The sequence below is a fragment of the Diorhabda carinulata genome, chromosome 11 (assembly GCF_026250575.1).
Source record: "Diorhabda carinulata isolate Delta chromosome 11, icDioCari1.1, whole genome shotgun sequence".
Taxonomy (NCBI): Eukaryota; Metazoa; Arthropoda; class Insecta; order Coleoptera; family Chrysomelidae; genus Diorhabda; species Diorhabda carinulata.
In genome coordinates, this window is record NC_079470.1 from 11365665 (window position 1) to 11385918 (window position 20254).

Here is a 20254-nt window from a genome sequence, read left to right on the forward strand (position 1 = left end):
CGTCCCTGTTTCCCTACGAATATCTTGTCTCGCTTCGGTCTAGTTGTACCAACAAACAAAAGTAAACGCAACGGTGGACGCGTGTTCAAAGATTGTAACCCGATATCCGCTTCCGTTTACTTCCTCCTTCATCTGCAAATATGGTTTAAAAGCAGTCACCCGCTCCGCCCCTCTTCGACACACGACTTTTCAAAAAGTTTTGTTTACTCCTGCCCGAAATTTAAACTCGGCAATTCTTTTAATTTGGAACGCGAGAAACTGTCAAAGGGGAGAAAAAGCTATTCGAGGCAGATGCAGCCGACACTAAAATAAGTTTAATAATATATTGTAACTACTTGGAGATACACACACGTTGAGCATATGCGATCAGTCAGCCGGTTTTATTTTCGTCTATACAAAGTTGAAAATAATATTCTTAATACTGATAAAAATTTAACAGTTATTGCTCAAGATTTATACAACAAAATAACCCGTCAGTAAATAACGATTATATGGTTATTCTATTTACAATTTAATAAGCTGATTTTATAAGAAAATATCTTCGATTCAATGGTTTATCGACATTAATCTGCGACTTCAAATAATCCCACAGCCATAGCGTTAAATCGCAAAAACCTGGAGGGAAATTCTGGTCACCAAATCGGGACCAGGAGCTACCTCGTGCAAGATCGTCAATGTTTTACGCGCGGTATAACATTTAGCACCGTCCTGCTGACACCACTTGTATTCCAAATGAGGAACAAGAAACTGTGTTTTCATAGAAATATAACGTTAGCCATTCACTGTTATTGCATTACCTTTTTCGTTTTCGAATAAAAACGGTCCAATTATTCCTCTAGGCCACAATGCATATCATACAATGATATGTTGTGGATGCATAGCTTTCTGATGAACAATACGTGGATTTTCTAAGTCCCAAATGCGAGGGTTTTGCCTATTGAGGAAATCATCGAGATGAAAATTGGTGTCATCACTGAAAATGATTTTATTTGCAAAATAAACAGGTTGTTCAAGGATCCAACTGATAAATTTTCCTCGCTGTTCATGTTCTACTGGCAGAAGGTGTTGAGTCAGTTGAATTTCGTAGACATGCAGCTGTAAATCTTTAGCGAGAATTCGCTGAAAAGTGCCTGTTAAATTATCCAATTATTGTGCTCACATTTTGTCACATTTTCACTTTTCTAAAACTTGGAAATATATTAGAGTTAGCACACTTTGGTGTTTAGTTTTGCCACAATCCCACTAGGAAATAGATTATAAGAGGTAAATATAATTTTGGTTTCTATTTAGTTAACTAATGCTAATTCGCCTGTTCCCTTATAATATTTTTAAAATTATGAATAGTTGTATAGGTGGATACAAAACTTCTTATCGATCCCTTCAACAGAAAGCAGCTTCTGTCAACAACGAGAACAAAGATACTTGTGGATATTAAATGATTTTAGCTTTTATTTGGAAGCTTCTAAAAAACAATAATAAAGATGGGAAAGTACTGGAACTAGTGTTCTGAAAATTTGCTTGCATGGGTTTTCCGAAATGCCCGTTTTAGTTTTCTGAAACTTTTGGGTTATACCGGAAGTGGAGCCAAACTTCGTTATTTTAAACGTAATGCTATGGTTTTTGTTAAATTTTTGGAATCTACGCAAAATTTCAATATAACTTAATATGAGGCATCGTATGCCTAAAGTCCACCATTTTTTAATCATTTCACATTTTCGAAATTTTTGGACACATGCAGCCCTCCACTAAAAAAATTATATTTCTAAGTATAAGTGAGTTAGGTCTAATATTTTTGGGGTTTGGACAAATAACAAAGAAAAAACCTTGACAAAAATTTATATAGGTTGTTCAGAAAAGGGTGCCGAATTTCGCCATCTAAAATCTTCGGAAACTTAATTTTTTTAAATGGCAACCCCCATTTTTCTCTTTACCATGGGATTCTACGCTTTACATTGCGATTGAGGGGACTTAAATTAACGGATTTTGTAGAAACTTGAATGAAAAAAACTAAAATTTTCATGGTTTTTAATTGTCACCTACCGATGGCGAACAACGAATAACGAAAGTTAACGTATCAAAAATTAAAACAATTTAGTCAATTAAAAAATATTTAAAAACACTACACTAAGATGAGAAGAACAAAACTTCCAAAAATTTATTGATTCTTCTTAAAAACCCATGCTGAGTGGCGTTTCGAATTACTTGCGGTGAAAAAGTTCGAAATGCTGTTTTCATTGTTTGTTTGTTTGTTGATATGTTTTTTTATCGCTCCAGATAACCGACAATTAAAAACCAAGTTTCTACAAAAACCTTTTATTTGAGATATATGAATTTACTAACGAAGTCCCCTCAATTTAAAGCGTAGAATCCAATGGTAAAGAGAAAAAAAGGGCAACCCCCAAATTAATTTTTCGAAGATTTTTGATAGCGTAATTCGGTAGCATTTTCTGAACACCCTATATAGATTTTTGTTAAGGTTTTCACAGATTTTGAAAGCTGTAAGTGTTATTTGTCCAAACCCCAAAAATATTAGATCTAACTCACTTATACTTAGAAATATAATTTTTTTAATGGAGGGCTGCATGTGTCCAAAAATATCGAAAAAGTGGAATAATTAAAAATCGGTGGACTTTAGGCATATTATTCCTTATATAAAGTTGTATTGAAATTTTGCGTAGATTCCAAAAATTGCGGTATAAGTTTCAGAAAACTGAAACGGGTATTTCGGAAAATCCACTAGTCGCAGTACTTTCCCATACACATATCGATTCAGCTCGTCGGGAAGGACCCTGTATTCCAGTTTTTAACTTTAAATTGTGTAATTAATTAAAACCTCAACCAAATCGTATACCGAAAGTGGCTTTCTAAACCGATTTAAATTAAAATTGTTCACAAGTTTGAATATAGTAACAGTTATTATGTGCAAACTCTTCATATCCTTAGCTATTTCCACCTGTTGTAAATAAACTTACAGGATTATCATCTGCGGGACAAGGTCATCGCAGGTGTCCTTAAATTGATGAAGAAAGCAAGGTGTTTATTCGATATGAAGATGTCGGTATCCGCAGCTGAAAGATATATTGGAAATGTAGTTATCCGGCAATAGTAAAATATGCTCAATATCATATTTAGTTAATGAAAAATAATTTCCGTGAAATTGAAAGATGATATTACTTAAATGCTAAAATCCATTACCAGCAACAGAAGTTTCTTCTTCGTTGTTTTTATTTTAGTAGTAAAACTTTTAGATTGAAAAAGTGACGTTGTATATAAAAATTAAATAGTCGACGTAGTTGTTAATTATTATACAAGATGTCGAGAATTATATACAGTCATTTCTAAAACTGAAAATAATGGGAAAAGCGAGAAAAAATAAATCCAATTTCAGCATTATTATGTACTATGTGAAAAAAACCTGGAACAGGTCGATTTTTATATTTAAATTTACACTTTTCAGTATGATACCTCTCCAGCACCCCTTCTGGATTATAAGCACCCACAGGGGGTCCTGTGGCACCTTGTTGCAAAGAGATTTTAGTCCTCTTTTCAGCAATATAAAGTTTTTTATATTTGGTGCGTTTTTCAATGTACTTTACAATTAAATTTGATGTTCAAAATGACCACCATTCACTTCTTGACAATAACCGAGGGAGGCGATTTTGGAATTCACGTAAACCATTTTGTATGACTTCTGGACTTATTTTGTTTCTTACGTTATACTAACTTTTAAATAGAATATACTTTAGATTTTAAAGTACCCATCGAAAGGAGTCAAATCGGAGTATCTATTCGGCAATTCGATCGTTCCACGTTTTGAGAAAAACCTCGTTCATATAATTTCTAACTGTACGTGCAAAGCAAAATGCGATGGAGCTCCATCTAAATAGATCGATCTATCTTATTTGGATGATTAACATCAGGAATAAGTCTTTGTAATGTAGGCACTAAAAAATTAAGCAAAAAATCTAGATAAACCTCACTGTGCTCTCAAAAAAATAAGGACCAATAATTGTATTGTTAATGATACCAACCCAAAGTTCACTTTTTAGGATATTGAGTGTCATCCTCACACATCCAGTGAGGATTTTCTCTTTTCCAATATCTACAGTTTTGTTTGTTAATGTTCCGTTTAAATGAATTCACAGAATTAATTCCTGATCCAACTGAATATTGTAAGAATGGTGTTTTTCTTTATGCAAAACTCTCTAAATAGATGATTTACTTACATCATTGACGGAGGCAAGGTACATCTAATTTTTTCCTCATCAGTAAATTCAACATTTCTACCTGGTTTTTCAATATTCTTCACATGTCAAGTTTCACGAACCTTTTTTTCAATTTTGCTAATTGTAGACTGCGAAACGTGTTAACCAAAAATTTTATAATGACATTTTTAGTAACTTCAAATATCTAAATAACAGCAGCATACTAGATTCATATCAGTTGTTTATTTGGCCTTTTGACTAACATTTTATGATCCTCAAAGATTCTTTCCTGATGTTTAGCAGAACAGAACAGAACAGAACGAAAATACCTGATAATCTTTTTTGTTTCGCTCGTTATACCATTGTCCAATAAAATATTTAAACAATATTACCATCATGTACATCTACATCTGGATTTGAATCAATTTGGAGCCTCCATTATCTAAGATATCTCTCCATGGACACTTCATGTCCATAGTTCTTTTCTTACATAACCGGGATGGAACTTAATATTCTTTGAATTCAACCAATTCTGTAAATCGTTTTAACCATTTGGTTGTGGGCAATTTTTCTACAATGCTCGAATGATAACTTAACGTTATCCATTACCATTGAGATCTATCATTTGTTCGGACCATCGTATGCTTGAACTCATGGTAGTCACCGGAACCAGTAGATTCAAAAGTCAATAAACCAACTAACAAAACAGTTTGAACCGCCGATTTGTACTATTACCAGTCTGCGCCCCTTTCCTGATGGCGGATTTTAACCAGACCTTGTCGAATGCCTTCTCAAAATCTATAAAATATAACAACGTTACAGTTGACATATCTACACCTCTTCACCAAAACCTGAATGCTGAACAAACCCTCTCTAGTTCCTAGTCCTTTTCTAAAGCCAAACTGAGTACCGCTAATGTGTTTCTCTATTTTAGGGAATATTCTTTGATGTATAATTCGCAGGAATATTTTCAATATATGACTCATCAAACTTAACGTTCGGTGATTTTTACATTCTTTGGCGTTTGATTTTTTTGGCAGTATGATAAAAGTCGATTTCAACCATTCCGTTGGAATTTGTGATAGATAGTTACTATATAGAAAAACCTTGAAATTAAAATAAAACAAAATCTCTAATTTTTATAGACAAATAAGTATTTGTAGATCTAATGATCCGCCTATATAATATTTAATACACTGGGCTTTTGACCAGTCAAAACCTTTTTCTACTGTTCTGTACACCTGCGATTATAAAAGACCAATAAAAACCCGAAAACGCGTATTAGTTTAGGTAAATTTAGGAAATATTTAGATTATTCTTCAATAATATTAAAAATGGACTATTGGAGTGTTAGTTCTATGACCGATACTGTTGGAATTCTCCAAAGTTTGTTTGTGAGCGAGATGAAAAAGTCCACATAAAATAGTAGCATTCTTATAGACAAAAATTATAATTCTAACGAATTCCGTAGTGATTTCTACGTATAATAGTTGTATAGGTACCGCCGAATTAAAATTAAAATATACAGTGTTTGGTGAAAAATTTATATAAGTGAAAGTGTGTAAATAGTTTAGTGGAATTGAACCCGTAATTATATTCCATTTTAATTCGACCTTTTACTTTCTCCCAAATTTATTGTATTCAAAATTAGAAACGAAACTTCCTTCCACAAATAGGAAACCAAACATCTGCTAATAGATATTGAAACTAAATTTCGAAAAATGAAACGGCATACAATGAACGGTCGAACTTTCACTTAGAAATCCAATTTTTATTCCACCCCTTTCCTGTCATGGCCACCAGGTGACAAATTTCAAAAATAATACATTGAAAAGATTTTGAAACAGACAAAATGAAAACATTACCATACCAGTACGAGAAGATACTTTCAGGGGTTGTTATCCAGGTGAGGGTTGATTTTAAATAGAAAATAGGGAGATATTGGCTATTTTTATATTTTGCGAGGGTGAATTTTGTTTTATCTTACCTGACCGCGATAGGGAAGTGTGCAATGCAGATGTGGATCGAATTTGTAATAAATACTGATGCTGTTGCATGCTAAATAATCCACCCTTATTTATTGGAAAACGAAAAGGGTCAATTTGGACTACTATAGTCTACATATTCATACATCGGAGACTCATAATACTCTTAAGGGAGTTAGAATACAAATTTACGTCTCGAACGTTTTCTACGTGGGTTGCTGCTATTTAAGTTTGGAGATATAACAACACTGATGTTAATATTTGACATTGCTATCATAAAGTTTGACTCAAAACGTGTGCTATTTGAATTTACAGATACTTGAAACATTAATCTTGGTTAAAATCGCGAACATTTTTCTGCGACAATTTTCTACGACATTTGATGTGGATTGAACCAACAGCAGGGTGATTATCAACTTACTTCGACTTTAGGTGAATTCAAACGTGCTTTTTTACAGAATGAATCTCTTGAAGGTCGTCCATAATCGTCTGGTGTGCCACCAAACATCCATGAGCTACGTAGAATGGTCAATTCTGAATAGTGCGACAGCATTTGTTTGCTAGATGTGTTCAAAAAAATCGGGAAAACCAATCGCAGGAGAAGACTCATTCTCCACCAGGACAACGCGAGCGCGAGCTTTCACACATCAGTTCAAATAAAGACGATTTTGAACAATGAAAACATCGAATTGATGGATCATCAGCCGTGCATTCCTGGTTTGGCACACTTCAAACTGAAGCTTCGATATTTGGTTCAAACGCATGCAAAAGTGATTTGATTTTAATGGAGAATATTTTGTAAATTAATAAAGTGATATCCAATTATAAATATTTGTATTCATTTGCTTATCTCAAACTTTAGTGGCAACCCGTACTGATCATTTTATAATCATCCGCATCCGATTTGTAGGATTGTACAGTTCTACGTCTATGCGAATGCCAAAGTGGATTCCGCAATGGTAGAAGTGTACAAGTTAACGTATTTACCATCAAAAAACTTATAGACAAAGCTGCCCACCGAAACACATATGCATTTTTGTATTTATTGATATGCAGAAAGTTTTTGACGGAGTACCACAGTCAAAAATAAAGAGTGATTTTTTTGCTTTTATCTTTTTGGTAACACTGTTTTTGACAGATCACGCGTTAATCGTGTCTTGTGTCATTGTCAAACTTGTTTAGTTTGGTCTATAACGAACAACGTTTGCAAATTATTTAATTTTACTATCAAAAGTCATGCTCAGTACTTCTTCTAATTTATGGGCAGTTTGGTCGGCCTACTGAGGGAACTATTCGGAAGCTTGTAACTAAATTTCGAACCCAGTTTACACTTTTGGACATTGGACATATTGAAATATCAATTCGCCGCCGTTCACAGCAATTGGGCATGTGTTACTCCAATACGTGAAAAATTTGCGAAAGGATGTAAAAACTCTAACGTTTGCTGAATGGGCGCTGGCAAAATTGTAAGGAGATCCACTTTTTTATCGAAAAATTGTGTTCAGCGACGAAGCTCATTTCTGGTTGAATGGATACGCAAGCAAAATTGCCGCATCTGGAGTGAAGACCAGCCAGAAGGATTGCCAGAGCTACCAATGCCTTTCTTGGTGTGGTTTATGGGCCGGTGTCATCATCGGGCCGTATTTCTTCAAAAGTGTCATGATTGACGATTTTTTTGCCCAAAATGGAAGAATTGGACATGCCTGACATGTGGTTTCAACAAGGCGGTGCCACATGCCACACGACATGCGAAACAACGGCCAAATTGAGAACCGCCTTTGGTGAACATTTTATCTCACGTTTGGTCGCCTAGATTGTGTGATTTAACGCATTTGGACTATTTCTTGTGGGGCCATGTTAAGGCTAATGTCTACAGAGATAAACCAGCAACGATTGACGCACTGGAAGCCAATGTGAAATACCGGTCGATATGTTGGAGAGAATGTGCCAAAATTGGACCTTGCGCATGGGCTATCTAAATCGGTGCCGTGGCCAGCATTTGCATGAAATTATCTTCAAACATTAAATTATACTGATCGTTCTATCGATTCCAATAAAGATTTCATCAATTTTTCCAAATTTTTTGTGGTTTTTTTCAAAATCAAATCGTATATCTCTTAAAAAATCACTGATTATAAGGTTTGGAGAAGTGGAAAATAGATGTGGACTTACGAAATGCAATCATGAGCTTATATAAACGAAATGTCAACCGTGTTTTTAGTAAAAACCTAATTTAAGAGGCTTTTCTAATCATAGAAGTAGGATAAGTTGGTGGCGTGATGAGTCCATTGCTTTTCAATATATTTATAGATAATATAAGAAATATATAGAAGTGGTGAAAATATCCGAGGGAACATATTATGCTGATAACTTATCCCTTATTGCAATAAACATCCAAGATCTACAGAAAAAACTTGACATCTGGAACAAACACGGGGTTACTTTTTTAAAAACATTCTGTATATTGTATTTATTCAAACATTATACAAAATAATTGATTGAAACTATATATTTATCAATAAAGTGACTATCAATGTAAAAACAGTTTATTTAAATTCAGTATTATATCGAAACTTATTTAAAAGAAACTAGTATGACTACTTTTTAACATTCATACATTATAATGGTGTTCAATGTCGACATGTTTGCGTTTTTCAATTATTGTGAATCCATTTTCAAACAAATTGGTGAGTATTTTTTAGTTAAATTCATTTTTTTTTTGTATTTTCAAGTCATAGGTACTGGTTCGTGGTTAAGATTCAATTTGAGAGACAAGAAACTCTTCCACAATGATATTAAAATCGAAATAAATTTATCGTATCTATTAACAAAATGTTTCTACTGAAATACTATTTATAATAATCAATTTGGATTCTAATAAGTAGGAGAATCCAAGAGTGGAATAAGGCTTTTGTCGATTCTTTTTCTTCCACTTGCAACAAATTTCAGCATTTCCTTAAAATCCAATCATCATCATCATCACCATTTGCGTACTATGCTGGACATAGGCATCCCTCATTCTTTGCCACTGTGCTGGGTTCATAGCAACTATCATCCAACTGGAAACCATCCTCTTAGTATCGTCAGACCCGCATGTCGGTGGACATAATCTACTTTTAAGGGCATCCTCTCTTAGTCTCCCCTCAATAATTCTTTTGGTTCACCGAGTGTTCTCTGTTCTTCTGGTCACATAGATCCCCATTTCCATTGTAATCCAGTTATTCTGTAACCGTTGAGACTCTCTTTTATATTTAGAGTTATATTGTTAAACAAGCGTAATATTTACCAAAAAGAGCGCCAGCGAGTGTTGCAAATTATAACTAATATCAAATAGAAACATTTGAGACAAAATTTTTTTTGAACCACCCTAGTGGGTAGTTCGTTATCACCCTTTTTATGCATTATCACTATTATTGCTATTCCCTTTTCTAAGCAAGAGTTAAACAACTAGCAAAGGGTAACATATATAACCAGACCGTCATCACGTAATTTTTATTTCATCTATAGTACCATCTAGCAGATCTTCTGAACCCTGATTTTGAATCACTTGAAATGGTTATACCAGCTAGCATTATTATTTTTATATATATCGAATTTTGTACTGTCAATTCCATCTGCATCTGGAGAATTATTAATCAATAAAACCCCCGATGTAAATAGCCGATACGTGAAAGTAATTTGTTCGAAGACGGTCTGGGCAGCAATCGAAATCGGCCGTAGCAACCCGCATCCTAACTTGAGACTTTCTTGAACGAAATTACACGAAGCACCTTTCTCGAGATTGTTGTGTTTTTTAACCGATGCATCAGTGGCGCACTCTAATGGGGAATAATTACTTTGAAAATATAAGGACTTAACAACACAAAATAATTTTCAAGTCAGTTGAAAGAAGTAAAAGAAAAAATCGAAAAAAAAAATAGTTTGTTGCAAGATGCCGAAGCGACCAGTGATGTACGTTAAAATGCGAGGAATTTTTATGTTAGAAAATAACAAAACTAATTAAAATGGTTAGTAAACTATACGAGGTCTGGCTATTAAATAACGAGACTGCACCCCTAGAGGGCGCCCTAGACGAATAGTGCGTTGGGTATCTAGAGATGTTGTCTATGCACATCCCAAAACACGAATCCGTCACTATTATGGTATTTGCGCAGTAGGGGTTTGAAACGAACATATTTTTTTCTTGTGCCGAAAACCAAATTTCTCGATAAATTGAAAAAAAATCCGACTGAGTGCTATAAACTGTTGCAAGAGGCCTATGGAGACAATTCTCTATCTCGTGCGCTTTAGTGAGGACCGAGAGAGCACTGAAGATGACCAGCGCCCAAATCGCCCTGTAACTGTTTCAATTCCGGAAATAGTGACCAAAATCAACCAAATTATGCGTGCAGATCGTCGATTGAGCATCCGGATGATTGCCGAGGCTGTAAACGCCGATAAAGAAACGATTAGAAAAATTTTACACGAGTAATTACACATGACAAAAGTCTATGCGAAGTTGGTGCCAAAAAATCTGACTCCTGACCAAAAGCTCTTGCGTCAACGAGTCCGCTCAGATTTCTTTGAAAGGTTAGAAAAAGATCTGCTTTGAAAGGGTCCCGATTTGAGTCGATGGAAGCGGTAAAACAAAAACGGAAGAGCTCCTAAAGGCCCTCAACAAAGAAGACATCCAGCACTGCTTCGATCAATGGAAAAACGAATGGAAAGGTATGTGGAGAGGTGAAGGAGAGTATATTGAAGGGGAGCATTCGGATGAAGAATAATTTTTATAATAAAACCGTTTTTCGTAACCAGTCTGATTATTTAATAGCCAGACCTCGTATAATTTAGTATTATGTGATAACTTGAGATTCATCTGTTGTTTACCCCACTAAATTTGATGAAATAAGCGAACAAAAAACGTTCCGTTTTTGTGTCCATCATTTTCAACAACTGACTCACGTGCGGAACGACCTGTTACAAAACATTAACTTAGTGGTGCGCCTTAAAAAAACGATCGTACATGAACAATCAAACATGATAAAGATAAGTGCGATTTCGCTGCCTCGAATTCCCAACACAGTGCAAAAAGCAAAATCGAATAGAATGTTGTAAGCGATTTTTGCCGTGATGACCAAGAAAGTGTAATTCAATCAATAGTAAATATAAAAGAGATTCCATGGAATGGTATTGGGAAGGTGAGCACGTACCAAAAAATTATTGTTTCGAACATGTTCGTAAAATTTGTACTTAGACCGACTCTGTCTAGCTATAATGGAATGTTAAAATTCGGCGAATTCGCGTGGCGCCTTTCATTATTTCTTCTAAATAATATTTACGAAAATCTATTTATTCATTTCTTTTTGTTCTAAAATATCGAAGAATTTTACTTAGATATATAAATCGTATTGTGTAAACGCAGATAGTTTAGTTTTAAATAAATAGTTGTAGTGAAGAAAACGAATTAGTAAAAGTAATGACAGAAATTATTTGAGTGATATTTATAAGTAAATTATTAACAGTTAAGTGTTTTGTATTGAGTGTAAATAAATTAAGAACGTAAGAGATGGTGTTTATTAATTCACCCCACGAATAGAGTGTAAATAAATACGAACAACGTTACATTATTAAAAAAGACTCGGCAAAATCAGCCTTATTGCTTCGCTTTCTAAGGCTACTGTACATGAAATTGGCTTTACAGATATTGAAAACCTACCATATAGTCCTGAACCGGCCCCGTTCGATTTTTTTATTCGCACGGCTGAAGACAAAGTTAAGAAATAAAAGATTTAACAGCAAAGATGAAATTAGACGGGCGGTGTACGAACAATTTGACTCTAAAGAGTTGTATCATATTTTTATAGTCAGAATTCTAAAAGAATTTCAGAATCTATAATTCCAGAATAGATTGAAACTAAAAGTGTATAGAAAACTATAGAAACACCACCCATGATTCAAAATATTAATTAATTAATAAGTTATATCGCCGAGCTTTATCGATATCGGGAAATTTCTTGACACGCCACTGGTTTACGATACTAGCGACACCTGTCTTTCCCGCATTTTGCGAAATAATAAAAACGCGAACAAAACTAACGCCAGTTTTATTTAAAGCAGGTGAGTCTGCATAGTTTTATTCAATTTATTTTAGAGGTTTTTATTATTTGTGCGCTTTTAATAGCCTCTAAATTCGAATTGCCAGGTGCATTTCTGGGTTATATTGATCTCGCATCTACCCAACAAACCTATATAAGTGATATATAGGAAAACTAGAAGAATATTCGTGAAATATTAAAGACGACAATAAATAATTAAACGAAATTAAATGATAGCGTTTGTCTCACAGGGAAATGATACTTCTAGAAATCTGATAGATTAGACGTCCGTTTTTTTCACCGGACAACGAAACGTGTTTTTTTTGCCGGATTCGCGATGGTGTATGATTTATAATGGATGTGTTCGCCGGACCGATATCCGGTGCATGTGCACACATCCTTTATAAATCTTACACCACCGCGAATCCGGCAAAAAAACACGTATCTTTGTCCGGTGAAAAAAACGGACGTCTACAAGCTCCCTAAGTAGAAAGATAGTAGATTTTGATGACAATACGCAAGCTTTATTTACATTCTTATTGTATATTTGAATTTATGTAATGAAATCATTATTCAATCTTCTGATCTTTAATCCCTATGATAATATTAAAGATGTGAGGACATAAAATTCATACAAAATGTTTTAATTCAATTATTTGCACTTTACTTTACTAGTCATTAAATTATGAAATGCCTGGCGTTGTCTCATAATTCTCTTTTTCAATTCTTTATTAAGTGTTGCTTTCCAACTTTCAGAATATAACGTTTCGTTCCAAATTTTGTCCAAAAATCTTCAATTAGCTTCAGTTGAGGCTTATTAGGGATATTTATAGACATCTCATTAATCGGAATAATCAAGCTCCCACAACGTCCTTGGCATAATTAGCAGTTGCCATCTGGCCAAAACGCAAAATTTCCTTCAAGATGTTTCTTCTTTATGAACTGCATAAATCGAAATCTAACACACTTATCTAACTCATACATTTACAGAATTTCCAAGCACAAATATATTGTCTTGGAAATGGAAAAAAAACCATTATTTGCCTTAAGAAACTGTCTTTTTTGAATGGGAACAATCTTTTTTGATAAAGGATTGTCCTTCGTCTTAGAAATCTGTCTTTTCTGACAAACATACCATTATTTGCCCTAAGAAACTATCTTTTTTGAAAAAAAAACTGTCATTTGTGGATGAAAACAATCTTTTCTGATAAATCGATTGTCCTTCGTCTTAGAAATCATTTTTTTTTTTGACAAACAAACCATTATTTGCCCTAAGGAACTGTCTTTTTTGAAAAAAACTGTCATTTGTGGATGAAAACAAACAAATCTAGCTTTTTTAATAAACATACCTTTAATTGCCCAAAGAAACTGTCTTTTTTGAGACAAAACTGTCATTTGTGGATGGGAAAATCTTTTCTGATAAATGGATTGTCCCTTGTCTTGGAAATTTATCTTTTTTAAGAGGAAACTGTCTATATCGAAAAAAAACTGTCATTTGTGGATGGGAACAATCTTTTTTGATAAATGGATTGTGCTTTATGTTGGAAGTCTATCTTTTTTAATAAACAAACCATTATTTGCTCTAAGAAACTGTCTTTTTTGGAAAAAACTGTCATTTGTGGATGAAAACAATCTTTTCTGATAAATCGATTGTCCTTCTTCTTAGAAATCTGTCTTTTTTGACAAACAAACCATTATTCGCCCTAAGAAACTGTCTTTTTTGAAAAAAAAACTGTCATTTGTGGATGAAAACAATCTTTTCTGATAAATCGATTGTCCTTCGTCTTAGAAATCATTTTTTTTTTGACAAACAAACCATTATTTGCCCTAAGGAACTGTCTTTTTTGAAAAAAACTGTCATTTGTGGATGAAAACAAACAAATCTAGCTTTTTTAATAAACATACCTTTAATTGCCCAAAGAAACTGTCTTTTTTGAGACAAAACTGTCATTTGTGGATGGGAAAATCTTTTCTGATAAATGGATTGTCCCTTGTCTTGGAAATTTATCTTTTTTAAGAGGAAACTGTCTATATCGAAAAAAAACTGTCATTTGTGGATGGGAACAATCTTTTTTGATAAATGGATTGTGCTTTATGTTGGAAGTCTATCTTTTTTAATAAACAAACCATTATTTGCTCTAAGAAACTGTCTTTTTTGGAAAAAACTGTCATTTGTGGATGAAAACAATCTTTTCTGATAAATCGATTGTCCTTCGTCTTAGAAATCTGTCTTTTTTGACAAACAAACCATTATTTGCCATAAGAAACTGTCTTTTTTGGAAAAAACTGTCATTTGTGGATGGGAACAATCTTTTTTGATGAATGGATTGTCCTTTGTCTTAGAAATCTGTCTTTTCTGACAAACATACCATTATTTGCCCTAAGAAACTATCTTTTTTTAAAAAAAACTGTCATTTGTGGATGAAAGCAATCTTTTCTGATAAATCGATTGTCCTTCGTCTTAGAAATCTGTCTTTTTTGACAAACAAACCATTATTTGCCATAAGAAACTGTCTTTTTTGAAAAAAAACTGTCATTTGTGGATGAAAACAATCTTTTCTGATAAATGGATTGTCCTTCGTCTTAGAAATCTTTTTTTTGACAAACAAACCATTATTTGCCCTAAGAAACTGTCTTTTTTGAAAAAAAATGTCATTAAATTATGAAATGCCTGGCGTTTGCTCATAATTCTCTTTTCCAATTCTTCATTAAATGTTGCCCAAAAATCTTCAATTGGCATCAGTTGAGGCACATTAGAAATATTTATAGACTTCTCTACAACGACCTTGGCATAATTAGCAGTTGCCATATCTGTCCAAAACATAAAATTTCCTTCAAGATGTTTTTTCTTTATGAACTGTATAAATCGAGATCTAACACACTCTTTTTCATATATTTACAGAATTTCCAAGCACAAATGTATGCTATAGAACGAGAAGTTATCGCCCATCATATCAACTCGAATTGAACTTTTCGTGTCTTTTGAAATTCACTTTTGAATTTACCTCATCGCCTTTCTGACCATAATAATCTTATTATTCCACTACCGTCAAAAGTAAAATATGACTCGTCGTCGAAAATGATTTCAAAACCTGAAAACTCGTCACTCAGACTTCTAAGCTTCGATTTTTGCTGCTTCATAGAATATTCGGGTGCCTATTTTCTTGATTTTTGAACTACATTCTGTTCCTTTAGAATATCCCTTAGACATTTCTTATCGACTTTAAATTTTCTGATCAGTTTTCGTAAACTGAATCCCAGTTTTCCATGAGTCGCTCCAACTAAAGTTTCCCTTTTCATTTTTAACATTTTTTTGCTTTCTGCCTGATCCTGAACTTCTTTCAATCGAAATCACGTTTACGTGTTACGCGATATGCGCCCAATACTCTGTAACTAACACCATCATTTAGACTAACTCGAACGTCTTGATCCTATTAAGCCTTGTCAGTAAATTGGCATTGTCGAGAAGTTGGATAACCTCAATATTCCCATGGTGTAACATCTGTTGTTCATGGCTACTGGCGATTTTGGCTATCTCCCTATGGAGATCATTCTTACGGCGGTACCAAGGTGTATTAACGATTTTGGAAACTTTATCAAACGCCTGGGCTGTCTAGAAAAGTAGCAGAGCACAATTTGTTTTCAAATGAGGTTAGTGAGAATAGAAATTATAAGATCGCAATCACCTAATGATATTCTAACATTGAACCCTTCTCCTATTTGCCCAACTTTTTCTCTATTTATTATGTTCCGTCTTCTATTTTGTCTGTTTCTTTCATCGTAGCATATTTGGGCGCAAATATATTTAACAAATACTTGAAAATAAAGAAATTTCTCTCTGTAATAACTTTGTCACTTAGCCATTATGTCACTTCTGTTCCTCAATTATAAAATTTCTTTTCGGCATAAGAAGCCGATCAAACAGTACGAAGACTTATTGATGAACGAATATCCACATTTACAATCTATTACATGAAATAATATTTGCCTCATTTCTGTTTCATTAACATCATGATTCTCTACGTATTATGAGCTGTAAATATTTATTATTACTGTTAATATGGCTAGTATGGAAATTAAAAATATTAAATCAGACTATCAAATTGTGGGAAAGCAGCTGACGGAAATAATTTTCAATTAATTGCAAGAATTTCATCAAAGTAGCTTGTTTATTAGATTTATTGAACCATTAAACGTATTCACAACAGGAATGTGATAAGTTTTCTCATTCAATGAAATGTATCAAAACACGTTTTTTTATAATTAGACCAATCAAAATGACAATTCATAAAAAAATTATTTTATTTCTACAATATTTTGGTTTTTTCATTCGCTTTTTATCAAAGATTTTTTTCGATTAAAGTTCTCGTTATATTGGCTTTAAAACTTCTTTTATCATCATCTTTTGTTCTGTTTTAATTTCTTTTTTATGATTTCTGTGTAAATTCCCACTCTTTCGCTTTGAATATTTTCCCTATCTTTAATTTTATTTTCAATTTCTTCTCATATCTTATTTCTTTAATAATAATTTCTCTGCATATTCTAATTTTTTCCCTTTCAACATCTCCTTATATTCTCGTCTAGTTTTTATTGTGTTCTTTTTCATTATCTCTTCGTGTTCTCACATTCTTAGCAACCACTTTCTTGCTCATGTCCTACATTTGTTTGTTTTCTTTTTATATTTTCGCTAGGTTCGCTATTTATTTTCATATCTTTGATCTGTTTTACAGAGGGATGTCTCATAAGTAATATCGGTTTATATATATGAAAATTTCTACACATCAATTGAAACATGTGAACATTGGAATCCGACATTATTTATCAGGTGCCCTCTATAATTCCTTTCTTCATATACATTGACCTCGCTTTTTTCTTAATATCTTCATTCCTCCGCTTTGCTTCATTATGTTAATTTTTGCTTCTATTTTTTTCTTCTTTCTTCATTTTACCTTGTTTTCATACCCACCTTATATTTTCATTTTGGATACTTATTTGCTTTTACTGTGTTCATTTTTAATATTTTTCATGTCTTTGTTTTCGATTTTTTAATATATCTTCGTTTTTCTTGTACCTCCCTCAAATCCTCGCTTTTTTTGACTTTAATTTCATATTTATACATACATTTCTTCAGTTCCTCAATTCTTGGACCGTTTTGTATGTTTTGTGGCTGAATTATTTTGATCTCCCCCGATTGAAAATTACAATTTATAATTTTGAAATCTAATATTTATTATTTCAATAAAGGAATAAACAGATACTATCTTATATATTAAAAAAATTGATGATTTCCATTTAGAGTCCGTTCAGGCGTTCTACCCAACCGATTTGCTTAATTTTTTTTTCAATGAAAGGTATTGATGCACAGATCAGCCATCAACCATCGGATTTTATCTAATTTTCAACATTCTCAAGTTGAACTGAAATGCGATTTCCCCCTGTACATTACTTATGTGAGTTTTTCACATACACACGTTCTATCCTCAATATCTCAGGTTCTATTCAAGATAGAGACTTCGTTTTGGTTTAAGAACACTCGCGGAAACACCTTCTTTCTTTTGAGCTTTTGACCATTTAAATCGGTTGAGTTGGAGAGGAGCTAGGCGCGGACAGTCAATGTGGAGTTATGGATTTTTGTAGGTTTTTGGTAATTTTTCTACATTCAAAGATCTATATCTCAGGTTCTAGTATAGCTACAGAATTCGTTTTGGTTTAAGAACACTCGCTGAAATATTCTCTTTCTTTTGAGGTTTTGAACACTTAAATCGGTTGAGTTGGAGAGGAGCTAGGCGCTGGCATTCAATGTGGAGTTATGGATTTTTGTAGGTTTTTGGCAATTTTTTTACATTCAAAGATCTATATCTCAGGTTCTAATATAGCTACAGACTTCGTTTTGGTTTAAGAACACTCGCTGAAACACCTTCTTTCTTTTGAGTTTTTGAACACTTAAATCGGTTGAGTTGGAGAGGAGCTAGGCGCGGACATTCAATGTGGAGTTATGGATTTTTGTAGGTTTTTGGCAATTTTTCTACATTCAAAGATCTATATCTCAGGTTCTAGTATAGCTACAGAATTCGTTTTGGTTTAAGAACACTCGCTGAAATATTCTCTTTCTTTTGAGTTTTTGAACACTTAAATCGGTTGAGTTGGAGAGGAGCTAGGCGCGGACATTCAATGTGGAGTTATGGATTTTTGTAGGTTTTTGGCAATTTTTCTACATTCAAAGATCTATATCTCAGGTTCTAATATAGCTACAGAATTCGTTTTGGTTTAAGAACACTCGCGGAAACACCTTCTTTCTTTTGAGGTTTTGAACACTTAAATCGGTTGAGTTGGAGAGGAGCTAGGCGCTGGCATTCAATGTGGAGTTATGGATTTTTGTAGGTTTTTGGCAATTTTTTTACATTCAAAGATCTATATCTCAGGTTCTAATATAGCTACAGACTTCGTTTTGGTTTAAGAACACTCGCTGAAACACCTTCTTTCTTTTGAGTTTTTGAACACTTAAATCGGTTGAGTTGGAGAGGAGCTAGGCGCGGACATTCAATGTGGAGTTATGGATTTTTGTAGGTTTTTGGCAATTTTTCTACATTCAAAGATCTATATCTCAGGTTCTAGTATAGCTACAGAATTCGTTTTGGTTTAAGAACACTCGCTGAAATATTCTCTTTCTTTTGAGTTTTTGAACACTTAAATCGGTTGAGTTGGAGAGGAGCTAGGCGCGGACATTCAATGTGGAGTTATGGATTTTTGTAGGTTTTTGGCAATTTTTCTACATTCAAAGATCTATATCTCAGGTTCTAATATAGCTACAGAATTCGTTTTGGTTTAAGAACACTCGCGGAAACACCTTCTTTCTTTTGAGCTTTTGACCATTTAAATCGGTTGAGTTGGAGAGGAGCTAGGCGCGGACAGTCAATGTGGAGTTATGGATTTTTGTAGGTTTTTGGTAATTTTTCTACATTCAAAGATCTATATCTCAGGTTCTAGTATAGCTACAGAATTCGTTTTGGTTTAAGAACACTCGCTGAAATATTCTCTTTCTTTTGAGTTTTTGAACACTTAAATCGGTTGAGTTGGAGAGGAGCTAGGCGCGGACATTCAATGTGGAGTTACGGATTTTTGTAGGTTTTTGGCAATTTTTTTACATTCAAAGATCTATATCTCAGGTTCTAATATAGCTACAGAGTTCGTTTTGGTTTAAGAACACTCGCTGAAATATTCTCTTTCTTTTGAGTTTTTGAACACTTAAATCGGTTGAGTTGGAGAGGAGCTAGGCGCGGACAGTCAATGTGGAGTTATGGATTTTTGTAGGTTTCTGGCAATTTTTTTACATTCAAAGATCTATATCTCAGGTTCTAATATAGCTACAGAGTTCGTTTTGGTTTAAGAACACTCGCTGAAATATTCTCTTTCTTTTGAGTTTTTGAACACTTAAATCGGTTGAGTTGGAGAGGAGCTAGGCGCGGACAGTCAATGTGGAGTTATGGATTTTTGTAGGTTTCTGGCAATTTTTCTACATTCAAAGATCTATATCTCAGGTTCTAATATAGCTACAGAGTTCGTTTTGATTTAAGAACACTCGCGGAAACACCTTCTTTCTTTTGAGTTTTTGACCATTTAAATCGGTTGAGTTGGAGAGGAGCTAGGCGCGGACAGTCAATGTGGAGTTATGGATTTTTGTAGGTTTTTGGTAATTTTTCTACATTCAAAGATCTATATCTCAGGTTCTAGTATAGCTACAGAATTCGTTTTGGTTTAAGAACACTCGCTGAAATATTCTCTTTCTTTTGAGTTTTTGCACACTTAAATCGGTTGAGTTGGAGAGGAGCTAGGAGCTGACATAATAAAAAAATTAACTTAATAAATTCGAAAATTGGCTTATTTATTGCCTTTAAGGCGGAACAGAGTTCGCCGGGTCAGCTAGTAACCAATTAAGGAGCAAAGCAAAAAATAAACATCAAGATGTAAAAAATTTTCCATGCCATATGTA

At 33.7% G+C, this 20254-nt stretch overlaps 1 protein-coding gene and 1 long non-coding RNA gene across 3 annotated transcripts in view; one reads left to right on the forward strand and one right to left on the reverse strand.

Annotated features, from left to right (window-relative positions):
* LOC130899668 (protein neuralized) overlaps window positions 1-20254 on the forward strand; it is an 80264-nt gene that overhangs the window by 9480 nt on the left and 50530 nt on the right. Inside the window, exon 1 of one of the 2 annotated variants that reach the window (XM_057809784.1) lies at window positions 8726-8877. The exons of the other annotated variant lie outside the window; for it this stretch is intronic. Within the exon in view, the coding sequence (XP_057665767.1) occupies window positions 8814-8877 (64 nt within the window). The 5' untranslated portion in view covers window positions 8726-8813. Of the gene's footprint in view, window positions 1-8725; window positions 8878-20254 lie in introns of those variants that run through there. 2 annotated transcript variants of the gene reach the window in all.
* LOC130899670 (uncharacterized) lies at window positions 3383-4508 on the reverse strand. Its single transcript, XR_009060052.1, has 2 exons — window positions 4032-4508; window positions 3383-3944 (listed from the first exon to the last, which is right to left on the reverse strand). It is a non-coding gene; the product is annotated as an uncharacterized LOC130899670 (long non-coding RNA).